This window comes from Ammodytes marinus (assembly GCF_949987685.1).
Source record: "Ammodytes marinus genome assembly, chromosome: 21".
In the NCBI taxonomy this organism is placed as follows: Eukaryota; Metazoa; Chordata; class Actinopteri; order Uranoscopiformes; family Ammodytidae; genus Ammodytes; species Ammodytes marinus.
The window spans coordinates 19,327,932-19,343,179 of NC_137225.1; the positions used below are offsets into that span (position 1 = coordinate 19,327,932).

Genomic DNA, 15,248 nt, shown 5'->3' on the forward strand with positions numbered 1-15,248 from the left:
AAAAGAGAAAGAACCCTTCCTGCTCTCGAGAAGAAGATGCTTCCTGCTTAAATAAACACATTGATGGGTGAAGAGCAGGCTCTCCATGGGAGCTCGGGTCCCCTCTGCCACCACCATTGTGTGGGACTAGCTTAATGGGGGTTTGGGGAGAGGGGGTAGGAGGCCTGGGCCAAGAGAAGAGACCTCTCCTTTCATTCCAGCTTTATTGCCTGACCACGGTACACAGCAAAACAAAACAGACCTCTCATGCGTCTCAGTGCCGGGACCTCGGTCACCGCGGAGACGGCTCAGGACAAACAGAGGTATTCGTCACAAGTCAATTATCGGCGTCGGAGTTTACTCTGGAGTCGGCGGGCCCTCTCGCTGTGAATGGGCCCACTAATACAACGGGACATTCTTATGGGATAAGCAATTGACTCCTTTTTTTGCGCAGTCACCGTATGTGGATTTAGGAAAGAATTAGTGAAAATCAGTCCGATTAGGATTTTGTAAAGTTGTGTTGACTTTTTTTCTTTTTTTTTTTTTTGCAATTGGATTGTGGATTTGTGATGAGATATTTGCACTATATACACATATTAAAACGTTTTAATTGAACCACAAAATGAATTAGTAAAACTACATTCTACAAAACAAAAATAAGTCTATACATACTGCACATTTCTTATGTTCTGAAGTGTACACATTAGTTAACATTGAAAATGTTTAAATAGGTTTAAAAAGAAAAGAAGCAACAATCTGAGTCTCAGAGATGCCAAAAAAAACTTTGATTTTAAAGGAAAGAAAAAGTTTTCAGTGTAGCTCATGAATAAAGTCCCGGGCTGTATTTTCTGTCTGTCAGTGTGTGTGTGTGCAGGTGGGGGCCTGTGTGTGAGGGGTGTGTTTCCCTGTTCCCGGCCTGTGTGGTTGTTTCATTCACGACTGTGTTTGTTCAGCTGTGGGCCCGGCCTGACTGGAAGGTATTCTGCAGGTACCAGGGGAGACATGTATCATTGTAGCAGCACAGCCTCAGCTATTGAATGATGAACCAGGAAGGAGTTAATTGACTTTGCTGTATGTAAAGTTTGCAGTGTGTAGAATAAAAGAAAAAAAAAACACACAAGTGAATCACCTTTTTAACATACAAATTCCGATTTTATTTTATGTAGGCGTGCAAGATCTGATGCTGTTTCCTCGCACCAACTCTCACGCGCTTCCCCTCCCGCTGTCCTCTCTGCCTTTGGCGGAGAGAGTTTTTTTTTCCTTCTGTTGTTGTTTGTATTTTGTTTTTAAGATGTGTGTGCCGTGCTGTTTTGTTATTTACATAAACTGTTGTCAGGGCGCCCAATCTGAGCATAGAGGAGCGGCGTGTTGCTTAGCATAAAGACCAGGGTCTTATCTCAACACCTCCTTCCAGATGGGACGAGGCAGAGCATTGCAATACCTACACACAGGCACGCACACATGCATGCACACAAGTAGTGACTCACACACACATAATGCATAACAATAGGGTCTATAGTGTAGCTTTTATAGAAGCTGGAGGACCTACGTTTTGTGCAGCTTCATCAATGGTTATTCACGGTGTGATTTGGCTTTGCTGTGTTTAGGCCTTGTTTAGTAGTTGATAATTAGGTTTCAGACTTCCATACAATTTAAACAGCTTTGTATCTATTTATATATGTTTTGAAATATGACAATGTTTTTTTGAAGATTCCCTGAGCTAAAAAAAGAAGAGTAAAAATAATCGCTCGCTTGACGATTTGCTATTAATATTCACATTTGAATATTGTCTAGACTAAAACAGAATGTGAAGTGGAGCCATAAATTACATGAGGCATTAATGATTATTTCATAATCTCATCTGATCATTTCTGTCCAGATATGGCCGCTGTCACCGCAAAGCAGGGCTAGAGAGACTGGGGCCACTTTTTCATCCTCCTCTCCGACTGTCCAAAACCCATTCTGTGTGACTTCATAGGTCACCCTCTCTCCTGTGCAGTCACTGGTTCCCCCCTCCCCCCACCTTTAATACTTTCTCTATGGAGTAAGTCTAGGGGACAGGCGGTCACGCAGTCGCTGGCTTCATGATTAATGGTGTTTATTCTTGACAGAAGGCTCCTTTATTTATCTGCATTGCAGTTTCCCTGATACTATCGGTCACCTGAATGAAAAATATTCAGTCATACCAATTTTGCAGTATAATTGAGTAGAGTCACTTCCTTTCAGTTTTCCCCTCTCCCCCCTCGCTCCGCTCTCCCACTCTATCTGGCAGCCTTATCATCGCCACAGTAATTTTCGCGCTGCGTTGTTTGATATGGAGAGGCTGGCTTTAGCCGCATTTGACATAAAGCCTCTTCAATTTTCACTGGAGAGAAAAAACTGGGGAAGAAAGAAAGTTTTGCACCACTCTGTGAAAATGTGCGAAGGGGGAAAAGTATCTTATTTTTTTTTCTGAGGCAATTTCAGGATTTAGAGAGAAAGGAGATAAATGCCTAAGCAGAATTGTGGGGCAGATTGAAGTCGCAGTATATCTATTTTTTTGTAATACACCAGTTTCAGAACCCTAAATGGGCAGTATAGCCTCTTTTTTTTGTATTCAGTCAGTGCACATGCTGGACCGCCATACTTTGAAGGCACCTGTGTGTTTTGAGAATGATGGATCCAGCAGGTTAGGGGGGAAAGAGAAGAAGAAGAAGAAGAAGAAAAAAAGACTTTGGCACAGCAGATATTTGACAAGGCCTGTAAAGGTTTTAGGGTTGAGTCATTACCCATGGAGATCTGTTAAGACATGTTCCAAAACTCTACTTACCGTGCTAGGATTACGTATGCTGAGGCTGCTACTGCTGCTGCTGTGTGTATTTGTAAATTCTTCCTAGTTATTAAATATCACATACATTTAAAAAAAATAAAATTCTAATCCTTGCTAAATGTTTTATGAGTGATTTAGTCTTAATAGTAATCTCAACAAAAGGAAAAGGATTTGTAATATTTCTAATTCCTTACGTAACTCTTTTATTCATGCAAATCAAATATTTCCTGGTCATTGTAATTTCTCCATTATTAGTCCGTGGTTTACATTTAATTTAAAGGGCTCCATTATGACTACCTTTTGAAAAAGGTACATTTTGATAAAAGAGGAATACATTAATCTCTAATACGAGGCCTGTGAATTTGCACATGTAACACATTAGTGGATTTGATTTTCTCTAACACAAGTCATTTGCCCCCCTCTTCATGTTTGAGATCTCAATTTGTAGCTCTCCCATGGAGCACAATGGAAAACCAGGTCTGAAGGGAAGAGATAACAGGCAGGTGCCAACAGCTCTGCGCTAGTGTGTGTGTGTGTGTGTGTGTGTGTGTGTGTGTGTGTGTGTGTGTGTGTGTGTGTGTGTGTGTGTGTGTGTGTGTGTGTGTGTGTGTGTGTGTGTGTGTGTGTGTGTGTGTGTGTGTGTGTGTGTGTGTGTGTGTGTGCTTGTGCTTGTGCAGTCATGCTTACACACACACACACACACACACAATCACACGTGCGTGCGTTCGAAATATTTTCTCGTCAGTGTTTTTTTAATTTGCTGCCATTTTTAATTATTTGTTTGCACTTCTTATTCCCCCCCCCCCCCGTAAATATGAAACAAGCAACATTACATATTAATTAACATAATTTTAATTATGTTTACCAGTCACCCTCTAACAGTTCAGGACTTCGTTTTTTCATCTAAGACATTTGATAATGTGTATTTTTGCGGGGGGAAAATGGTTTTATCGAAACATTTGAATAATTATAATATGCATTATAAATAGGGCTGCGACTAATGATGACTTTTATTATCACTCAATTTGCCTGTTATGTCTGATTAATGGTTTTGTATAAAACGTGTATACTGAAAGGGGAAATTCCCTGATATCTATTTCTTTATCTGACAATCAGAATTTTCTTTTAAATTTCGGCAGTTTACAGATTTATATATGAAAAATAAAAGTAGTAATCCTTACATTAGTGAAGCTGGAACCAGTCATTTTCTTTATTTTAGTTTGAAAAAGGACTGAAAAGATTAATCGATTATAAATGAAGATGTTGATTAATTTTTAGGTCAATTAACAAATTCATTCATCAACTAATCTTTTCTGCTCTGCCAAATATCATACGGCAACACTAAACAAACCTTAAATAACATATTAAATGACATGAAGTGCTTCATAAAGAGCGCATGAGTAAGAGCTTACAGTCTTTCAGTGGCTTTGGTGGTATAACTTACTTGATGGGTGTGGCGGACTGTCACTTCTATGAGCCGTGCCGCTTCTTAATTGGCTTTGTAAAACAGACCCTCCTCTCATTGGCGGGGAGCTATTAGAGAACAGCAGTGACTGTCAAGATATTGCCCGTCGCTGGTAGCATGCCGCCTCGCTCGCAACCTCTCCGCAAACCTCAGGCAGCCTCCCTCCTTACCTCTGCTTCAACTCAGAAAATAGCACTTTTCAAGATGAGAAAAAGAAGCCGACACTTAGCTACACCTTTTTGCACCGTGGAAGAAATCACTGATATTTGAAAAAGGGAATATTTTTTTCTCCTTACATAATGCGCCATAATCGGTCTGAGTTCTAGACTCTTTAGAAATTGAGTCAGTTTTCTGCTCTTTTTGACTGAGCCTGTGTGCCCGACAGACGTCATGCTGTATAGCAGTGTAGAAATGTGGAATTTCCATTACTGTGATCCGCGGGGCTGTGGGGCTTGCAGACCCCGCGATCCCACTCTGGGGGCCAGTTACAGCAAGTAACGAGACCAAGGGAACAGGGTCATAAATCCTCTCCCCAACTCTCCTCATTTTCCATCCCTTTTCCCCTCCCTCCCTCTCTTTCTCTCTCTCTCCCTCCGTCCCTCTCTCTCTCTCTCTCTCTCTCTCTCTCTCTCTCTCTCTCTCCCTCCCCTCCTGCTTCCATCTTTCCTAGTCGAGACTTCAATATAGGTTTCACCAAACCTAAATGCAACAATGTGAAATATTGCCACCACGCTTCTTAGGCCATTTACTGTTTTAATGTAACAGGAAATGAGTTCATCGCCTCCCTTGTAGCTTCTTCACCTCCTTTCCTCCCTCCTTTTTAACATATTTTGTTGTTGCTATTTGCGTATCTTCTTAATCACAGACAAATTTCACTCCTGTTACACCCTCCCCACCAATGAAAATGAATTCATATCACATAATGCGATTCTATTCTTTCGGCGCCTTTGTTATCTCCCTCATCAAATGTGTGGCGTCCATTACATCAGACAAAGAATCGCTCCCTATAATAATGTTATTTGTAGTTTAGAATGAGCCAAAAATGAAACCCTGTCTCCCATGATACTTGACTTGACAGGGTCAGCTTGTGAAGTTTTTATTTATTTATTTGTATACCCCTATGAGTGTCCGGTGGGAGCCTGGAGCACAAATATGCACATGTCATGCACTCAGCTGCAGGGCTACCACACTTGTATGATTGCAGGAAGCTCTTCTTTTCATGTCCATCATTATTTTTGACATCTCGTAAAGTTTATTTAAAGCGATTAAGTAAAAATCTGGGAAACTGAAGTCCGACAAAATAAATGTCTCCTGAAGCAGTCTTATATCAGTTTTTGTGTTTTCCTGATATGTAGCAAGTTTGCCCCAATCATCCTCCTTTGGGGCATGGTATTCCTAAATGTACACATGCCCGTTCCTATAAGCCTTCCAGAAGCTTCAGTCAGGCCCCCCCCCCCCTCTCCCGAAAATCGGCACCACCACGCCACTGCAGCTATAGCCCTCCTTCATGATTAAATATCAGGGAACTCCACTTGACATTTTATTAGTCCAACAAGATGGATGAAATGGCTGGAATAAAGTAGGCTGCTGTGTGTCTGTTCACTTTTCCCACCACCAGCACTTGCCTTTCTTCTGTCCAGATTTTTCTCTCCCCTTCCCTTCCTCTACTCTACTAGAAGTATGTATTAGAAAAGCTGGAAGAAAGTGATGGATTTCACTCTGAAAAAAGGAGATTTTCAGTTGCCGAGAAGGAAGAAAACATATATTGTTTTGTGTGTGTCTTGTGTACCTGATGCTCCTGTTTCTCAGCTCCCTCCTGACCCCAGCCATTCTTTTTTTTTCTGTTGTTCTACATGATGTCTGTCTGAGGGATTAACCATCTCCAGCCGTGTGTCTCTGCTGTCTTGTAGCGCTGTGTGTATTGTGTCGTATTTGTGATTTTTTTTTTTTGCTCAGGCCCATCCGCGCAGCTGCTCATTTCAGCAGCCCAGCGTGACGCAGTGAATTGTGGGTATAGGGATCCACACCGTTTCCTTGTTCCTTTGCCCGCCCTGGGCCACACTCATTCTACTCACCTCACCTGACTGTTTATTCGCGCTCATTACCTGACTCTTTGGGGGTCGCGGATGCGGTGGGGTGTGATACTTGAAGCCTGTTTTAGCTGCAGGCGTCAGCTGAGTTTTTTTGTGTGAGGGGCATCGGGGGCCATCGAGACGTTACGTTGGAGAGGAAAGAGGAAAGATAGATGTGTTTCCTTCCCTGTTTTCACAAGTTTAACACTTCAACACCCAGGAGTCTCTCTCTCTCTCTCTCTCTCTCTCTCTCTCTCTCTCTCTCTCTAGCCCGGGGCATGCCAGAGGAAGTCAAAACACTGAGGCCGAGAAAGAACAGGCGCTAATTCCACCTGTGCTTAAGCTCTGAAAAGAAAAGCAAGCAATCAAGGCGTTTGCAGCGAGTGAAAGATGAAGGTGGAATGCCCCCACCACGCAAAACGATTGTACTGTTGGTAAAACTGTTGGTAGGCTTAATCAAGCATGGAAGGAGAACCCAAAATGTTTGTTCCCTGATTCCAGCCCCTCCCCCCTTGAAATTACAGGGAAAAAGCCCAGGCTCATTTTGTGTGATTTCACTTTCATGTGTTCATTTCTTTTTTTTAAAGCTATACACTTATGTTGATTTGTTTTGGTAGACATTCTTATCTCGATGGCTGAAATTACATTTAATTGCCGTGTGGAAAAATGGCCTGTGAGAAAAAAATAAAATAAACCCCTGCTGCGTGGCAAAGCCAAACACAAAACTTCTACCATTTGTGTTCGGTCTTAATTTGGTAACAGTGCAAAGTCTTCACATTTTCAAGGAGTGCAGAGTAAGCCTTGATCTAAATGGAGAGGCATTTTTTCATGTGTGACACGGCTCGGTGTCACATGGAGTTCACAGGGGCAGCGGGTTAGAACCAGATCCTCTGACACCTGGACCCGTTTGTTGTGACTTGAGCTCGTCACACTCGCTGGCTCCTGTTGATAAACACATGTTATCACTCCAGTGTAGCGTTGAAATGATACGTGCCTACGGGGATGTACAGTACACGTTTCTGGAAAGTGCCAGTGTGTGTGTGGGTGTGTGTGTGCACATGCTTTTTTTTCTGCTGCTTATATGTAGACATTGTGAGTGTGAATGAAACACACAGGGGAAGGGGACAGAGAAACTGAAGTGCAGGGTTATTTAACTGGACAGCGTGTGTGTGTGTGTGTGTGTGTGTGTGTGTGCGCGCGCGTGCACATGTGACTTGACTATGCACAGTAAATACGGGAATGTCTGGCACGCCTCCCGAGGTATCCCACAGAGGGGGAATCCTGCTTGATGTGACCGTGAATAGAAAGCCATCCCGTCCCCGCCCCTCTGAACCCACCCGGGCCCTTTGATGTCAGGGGGTCACACAGAGGCGCTCCTCATAACTCCAGGGGAACATAGTTACTCTGAACGCCTGGCAACCTCACCGTGCCATGCCATGCTCTGCCCTGCCAGAAAGGACAGACAAAAGGGGGAAAGTTCTGATTGCAGACTATATTTGTTAATTATCCTACAGGACAAGGGTGTTGCCTCCATTCATCACTAACATATGCTATTCTAGTACTTCTTCTATTTAAGTTATTTACAATTTGAGTTCTTGGAGTTACAAAAAGCTCATTTTAAATATGGCTGCAGTCAGAGAATCTCTGCTACATCTGTTATTTTAAGTTGGGAGAGACTCACCCTTAAGACAGCCCTGCTTACTCGTTTATGGTTTGCTCTAAGACAGTGAAAGCCTAGATGCTTGCATAGCTTACTTAAAATATTATGTAGGAACCACAATAACCTTGATTGGTTAAGCTTTGCCCACCTGTATTTTATCCCACAAGGTAAAGATGATTTTAAAAATAGCTTACAATGAAGACAACACATTGCATCGGCAAAGCTGTCTCTCAACTGGAGACCCCTTTGCTCACCACGACTCCCACTCTTTACTACAGTGAACGAAACAACGTGCTGTTAATGCAGCGGCTGTAACAAAACAAGGCCTATCTTGCACAATAGGGGAATCATCTACAATACATCCATCTAGTGTTGCAGCGACGCTATCAGTGGCTGATGTTCATGCGCTGAACTATAAATCAAGAACCTTGGCTGCAGGAATCCTTGGCGGGACTTTTGGCAATGGCTCGCTCCCACCATAAATCCAACTGTCAAGCTCAACTTTTAGGACAGTCAGCACTTGTGACGGGTCCTAAAAATGGAGCAAACTCCGCCTACCGATGAAGACTGTGGGATAGGCTTGAAAGTTCTAGAACAAAGAGTAAGCCAATCTTGTTTGTTTTTTTTTGGTTATTTTGGGCTGTTGGCTGTTTGACACCCCTGACCAGATCACTAGCCTATGTAGAAATGTATTGAGGTAGAAACCAAATTTACCATATGAAGCCCAACAGATAAAATGCCATGGCAATAAGAATACAGTTACTCAAACACACTAATAACTCACTAAATAGGGTATCAAAAATAAATCGATAAAAAAAAAGAACATCTGGAAGCAAAATGGGATAAGTTGATATCATCTCCTGTATTATTGCAAAACAAAACAAACAATCAAAGCGTTGCAGGCCAAAGAACATTGCCTTCTCAAGATTTATGACATGAGTTTATAGGCCTTCAAGTCTTTGTTCATCTTCTGCATCACCATATATGCATGCACTTGGTCGAAGTGTGTTTTTCACCTTTTAGCTTGGACACGTTAATTATTATTTTTTTTGCCAAGATCCAGTTCCAGCCAGATCCGGAGGGCCAAAGTTTTGACTGAAGGCAGCCTGCATCTGAGCATCATGAAAATGTGTTCAGGTTTAACTGCTGCTGTAATTGGCATTACTAATGTGGAAAAATGAAGTCATTGGAATGTGTGCTTCGGTGGCGGAACTTAATAAGGACTTTTTTCTTCTTCTTCCAATCGAGTCATTAGGAGACCAGAAATGCATTTTACCTTCCACTATATCGTGTGTCTGTCTTCTTTCTCTCTCTCCCCCTTGTCTCAGCTCCTTGGGTCTCATCTGGCTCCTCTGTTCCTGTGGCCCTTTGATCTCAGTGAAAGGGTTTGGAGCCTTTAAAGTGCTTCTGTTTCCGCTGTCAGTATGGAGCCCCTCTCTCTCTCTCTCTCTTCCTTTCCCTGCTCTGGTTTAGGCTTTCAGAGAGTGCGGTGGCAGCCCCTGTGCTGTGTGGTTGGGTGGGTCAGGGGGGTAGTGGTGGGTGGGGGGTTGGGTAGGGTGGTAAGAAAGGTTTTTTTTCTATGAGGTGATGAGATTGAGGTGAGGTTGGTTGGACGGGGGTGGAGGGATATGGGTGGGTGATGCTGTCAGCCATTGGTTCAAGAGAGGACCAGATTGATCCCGGTGGTTTCCCCCCTCCAGGAATCCAAGTTCCACAAACCTAACTTGGCAGCCTTGAGGACACAGGTGAAATGTGTCAAGGAATACTATGCGTGTATGTGGGTTTAAACAGTGCACCATGTAGTTTTGTGCTTCCTTGCTACTTCCTGGATATGTCATATAATGTCATGTGAGGATAGTATTGTACAGCCTTTCAGTACAAAATCAACATCATCAAGAGTGTGATTTTGTTAGCCCAAAACTTAAAGGTACAGTGTGTACAATTTATTGGCGTTTTTCAGAACAGACTGGGTAGACATTGAATATAATATTCACAGTGATATGTCATCACTTGAAAATAAAAGTTTTTTATTACCCTTAAAATGAGCTTGTACATACTGTTTATCCATATCTCCTGTAGGAGTGGGGCGCGCTACCATGTTGCACTGCCATGTTTTTACACAAGCACAGAATGGACAAACGTACAGCCTTATGCGTTTGTTTATATAGTGGGTGTCCTCCAGAAATGCACCTGTTGGAAGACGAAGAAGTAGGAAGAGGTTTTCCCTTGTCATGGTGATTCTTAATGGCGATTCCTCAAGTATCAGTGTTATTTAGGTAAAGACTAAATGCCCAAGGATCTGGTTTATTCTAACTACTGTTGGACCTGGTTGGTATCCTGACACCTTCTTGGACCACTCAAGCAGCTACTGACGAAAAAAATGATGGTCTATGAACATTCACAGTTGCTGGATTAATGGATTTGGACTCCCCAAAATCCTGTACCCGCCGTCCACGCAGCACACATCAAGACATTTTAGTTTTCATTTCATGCGAGGCCATTTCATGCTCGAGCTAAAAGTATTTTGCAAGGCACGGTTCCTGTTTTAGCAGACCGCTGTGTCAATACCACCGGGTCTTAACTGCTGCGCCACAATGATACCTTCAGTCCCAAAGTGAAGTCATCAACCCTTCACCGCAAAAACTTTGTGTTTTTTCTTCACTGCAGATTTCTACCCCCAAAAATTATTAGTGTTGATATAACCTTGTTCCAAACAAAGATTCAAGGCCTGCTGCTTACACGAACACACACACACACACACACACCCCTGCATGTGAACCGCAAAGTCTTTTAAGGGGGCATATTTACACTTGGCAAGTGTGTATTCATCCGGTTGAAATACGACGACAGTTTAAAAATCCACAGACCGCCCTCGTGTAAACATGGCGAATGTCTTAAAGAGGCGCTGGCTGGTGTTAGCTAGGCCACGTGAGAGGAAATGGATTCCATATGTCAGCCCAGTCTTGCCTTGTGCCCTGTTTAGAGGATGTCTTCTTAGAGGGGTTAATAGGAATTATACAGCCACGAAAGGAAGTGGAGGAGCGAAGGAAAAAGTTTTCTCCTCCTCTGTTAAGGCAAGAGAAAAGCCTGCAAAACCCCGCGGTAAAAGCTTTGATGTAAATCTTAAATCAGGTGTAACTAAGACGCTACTTACTTCTCTCTGGCACTCACACACACACGCGCACACACAAACACATACACACATCACACACACACTAACACTCACATCTTTACACACTCATGCACACACACACAGGGTGAGCATTCCTACACACACACACACACACACACACACACACACACACACACACACACACACACACACACACACACAGGGCGAGCATTCCTTCACACACATACACTGCACACACGTTGTCAGATTACTTCCTTTCGTCATGTTGATTAATGCGTACTGGCAGATGCTAAGACGATCACGACCCTGCACAGAGAACAGCCCCAAGAGAGAGAGGAGGATCGGACACTCTCTCTCTCTTTCTCTCTTTCTTTCTCTCTCTCTCTCTCTCTCTCTCTCTCTCTCTCTCTCTCACTCTCACTCTCTCTCTAGTACAGAGACACAGCGCACTCCTCCGAACCCATCCGTCTTTCTCCTGTCCTCCTCAAATCCCCTCACACCTGGACCTGCAACCCAGGAGACCCCTTTTTCTTCTCCTCCTCCAACTTTTGGCTGTTCTCTCCTTCCACCATTCTCTCCCAACATTCTCTCCCAACTGAACATCACACACTCCCTTTATTTTTCATTCTACTCCCGACTACTGTTCATGCTCTAGCTGTCTCCCCTCCCTCTTCCTTACATCCTCTCTCCACACCTCTCTGTTCTTCTTCTAACTTTTCTTCCCCCTGTTTTTTCACCTTTTCACCATGACGAATAACAACTCCCCTCGCCACCATCTTTGAACCAATCAACCTGCGTTGTCTCTTTTGGCATTTGGAATCTCTGACCATTTAAAAAGAACATTTCTTGGGGGCTCTTGGCCTTCAACTAAAAGGCCCTGTTCTTATTCGCTAAGTTAATTGGAAAAACAAGGCAAGCACAGGCATTTAGCCAGGGTCGGCATGTATAGGGAGACTCAGCCAACGCCTGACAGAGTTAATCAGTGTCATGGTAGCCGGAGTGGGTGTCTGGCTCTCCTCAAGCAGGCATGAGGAGGGCCAGACGAAGAATAAGAAAACGTTTTTCTACCTTTTTACTTCTTGGGTCTCGTTTGTACATTGACATACTACAAAACGTCACATGCAGCCATTTCAGGGAGAAGGTATACGTGTCCCCTATATATTTTTGCCATTAAATAGACCTCTCCACATCTGGAAAGTGCCTGATTCGAAGTGTACTCGACTTTTACTTACGCTTTTACACTTACTGACTTGTGTTTTAAAATGTCAGATGCGGGTTGTGGTCAAAATATTTCTGCTTTCGGTATTTCAAGTTTATCTTCTACTACCATCAGTGACAAAGCAGGTTTTATTGTGTTTTGGCCCTCAGCTGAGTGCACTGCGTACGTGAGACGCGAGAGTCAGCCCCGCGTGACATCAAAGGGAGCGTCCCCACTCTCTCGCAGCTGTGTTGTGATTCGCGCAAATGAGGCATGTAAACTGCGGCGTGCGGGCATATGACTTTTCTTGCTTATCGTAAACAGACCACGTTTTTCTCTTTCGCACATCTGTTTTGAAGTGCGCCGCTGCCCGCTTTGCAAGGTGTGGAAGAATTAAAGCCGAGTTTTTCTGGTTGGCCTTTTTCAATGGGGGATGTGCGGAAACTCACCTATCAAACGGACACAAAAAAAAAATCCCATGACCATTGTGTTTGTGAAATCAGATACAATCCCTTAGCTTAGTGTGTCACTACTTTAACAATGAAGGCCTTTTTTTCTTAGATTCCTCTTAGGACTGTCCCTCCCGAGATTACTGTTGTCTTTTTTTTCTCTCTCACATACACCTGCTTCAGCATCACCGACACAAGTTGTCACACACTTAAATCCAGTGAAAACCTTTTTAAAATCCTTGCCATAGCCCCCTTTGGGCTCATTACAGAAAATACCTCAGAAGACAGAGTTTTATATGTGTGAATGCCTGTGTACACATATGTCTGTGTGTGTGTGTGTGTGTGTGTGTGTGTGTGTGTGTGTGTGTGTGTGTGTGTGTGTGTGTGTGTGTGTGTGTTGTTTCCGCTCCTCAGTGCTCATTACTTGCCCTGGCCTGAGCTCTTTCATTAAAGGGCCTATAGCTATGAGGTGGAGAGGGGACAGAGGGGGCCGGTAGGGGATCAGGGGAAGGGGCGGAGGTCGTAATTGGGCTGTTCCGCTCCCCCCCCCCCCCACCCCCCGGCCTTTGCTCAAGGTCGCTGGGAGACAAACTCTGTGGGCCAGGTCTCTCACTCTTTCTTCTCCATTTTCTACTGTCTTTTCACAACCTCTCTCATCTTTACCTCCTCCTCTTAAAACCCCCCACTCGCTCTCTCTCTTTCTCTCTCTCTCATCCTCTCCTTCTCCTGGGCTCTTTTGTCACAGTAGACCGGTCCACTGGGGAGCCAAACGGAGGAGAGAAGTGGATGAGGGCTAATTCAGTCTAATCTCTTAGTTAATGTCTGGCTGATATGTGGATTTCTCCACATCCTCGGGGGAAGGCCTTTGTGGTGAAGGCCGTCATTATGAAGTTTTTTTTCCGAGCCCTCCTAGCCAATTATAAGGGAGAGGGAGACAAATTAGTTCTTCATCTCAAAACTTGGCTCCCTATAAGAAGTTTTTACTGATTGTTCTAAACTTTGCTTCCCATCGCATAGCGTAAAGGCGATTCACAGTAAAGGTTTTTGATAAAAGAAAGAAAAAAGAATAGCCTGATATCTCGTTTTCTATTTAAAGAAAAAAAAAAGATTTCTGCTTCTTGTGCGAGACCATACTGTACACTGTATCCGTCACGTGTAATTCTGTACACGGGTTCAGCTCAAAGCCAAGTTTGGGAGCCGTCTTGAGTAAAGTGGTGTAGCGTTGCTTGTCTGGCGCTGTTGGCCAGCGGTGAGCTCGGTCTAACGTTTCCCTCTGATTAAGACGCAGTGGTGAAAGCTGCCTTTGATCTGAGGAAATGTCTGCGTAGGGAGCCGTTGGAATGCAGTGCTCTCTCCTTTCTCCTCCACCGCGCAGACAAAGAGAGAGAGAGATAGTGTCACAGTCTGTTTGTCTGGCCCTGCCACTGCTGCCAGTCCACCCACATATAGTAGATTATCAGCCTAATGGAATGAGCAAGATATCCCTGTTTGTTTTGGATTATTGATGATTGTTTCGTTTACACAATGTTGTTTCCATAAGAACTTAATCAAATGAAAAATACAATATATTTCACATCTGGTAAATCTTTTTATTTTATTTTAATTAATACTTGTTGATACAATGTTTATTATGGGAGTGTATGTTGGTAGGAATGTGCACACTGCATTCAACTTTCATCCAACTTCAGAATAAACTTGAAACACCTTACACCCTTAATTGCGATATCTTTACAGTAGGAAAAAAAGGCATTTTTGAAAAGGGTAACCATCCAAAACTCTGTCCATAAGCATCAGTGTTCACCGGAAAGTTGTATATTTCATTTTTTGAGTTAGAAGCACATTTACAACAAATGTTAATTCCCTTTCTATATTTTCTTCTCTGTGTGCCCTATGCAGGCCTCATGGACTGGCGGGCAGTCCGGCGTTCTCCGACATCTCCCTCATACGGATCTCGCCCCAGAGAAACCCGTCTCTGGGGGCGGAGTCTCCCTTCCACCCTCCACACCCCTACATCAACCCCTACATGGACTACATCCGCTCACTACACAGCAGCCCCTCCATCTCTGTACTGTCGGCTACACGGGGCCTCAGCCCTGCAGATGGTGAGAAAAGTTAAACATACACCAGTGCATGTATACACACACACACACACACACACACACACACACACACATACACACACACACACACACACACACACACACACACACACACAGCATGGACGCACACTCAGCACACATGCACACACATCGGCACACAACCCCAGCAGAGCAGGAATTGGTCAACAAAAGCCTCAGCAGACACTTAAAAAACTCTATTTGAAATTGATTAGTGAGCTTTGATCGCTATAAAGAGGATTTCTGTGTATCAGTTTTAATTCCTGTTTGAGGTCAGATGTGAGGCGACTAGATCCATCTCTATTAAGACCCAGGGGTTGCTGAGATGTAATGGGAGCGAGGCAGCAGGTGGATGGGAGTATATTA

The 15,248-nt window shown here is 43.7% G+C and overlaps 1 protein-coding gene across 1 annotated transcript in view; it reads left to right on the forward strand.

Annotated features, from left to right (window-relative positions):
• gli3 (GLI family zinc finger 3) overlaps positions 1-15,248 on the forward strand; it is a 98,516-nt gene that overhangs the window by 56,294 nt on the left and 26,974 nt on the right. The window contains exon 5 of the mRNA XM_080050155.1: positions 14,662-14,867. Within this exon, the coding sequence (XP_079906281.1) occupies positions 14,662-14,867 (206 nt within the window). The remainder of the gene's footprint in view (positions 1-14,661; positions 14,868-15,248) is intronic.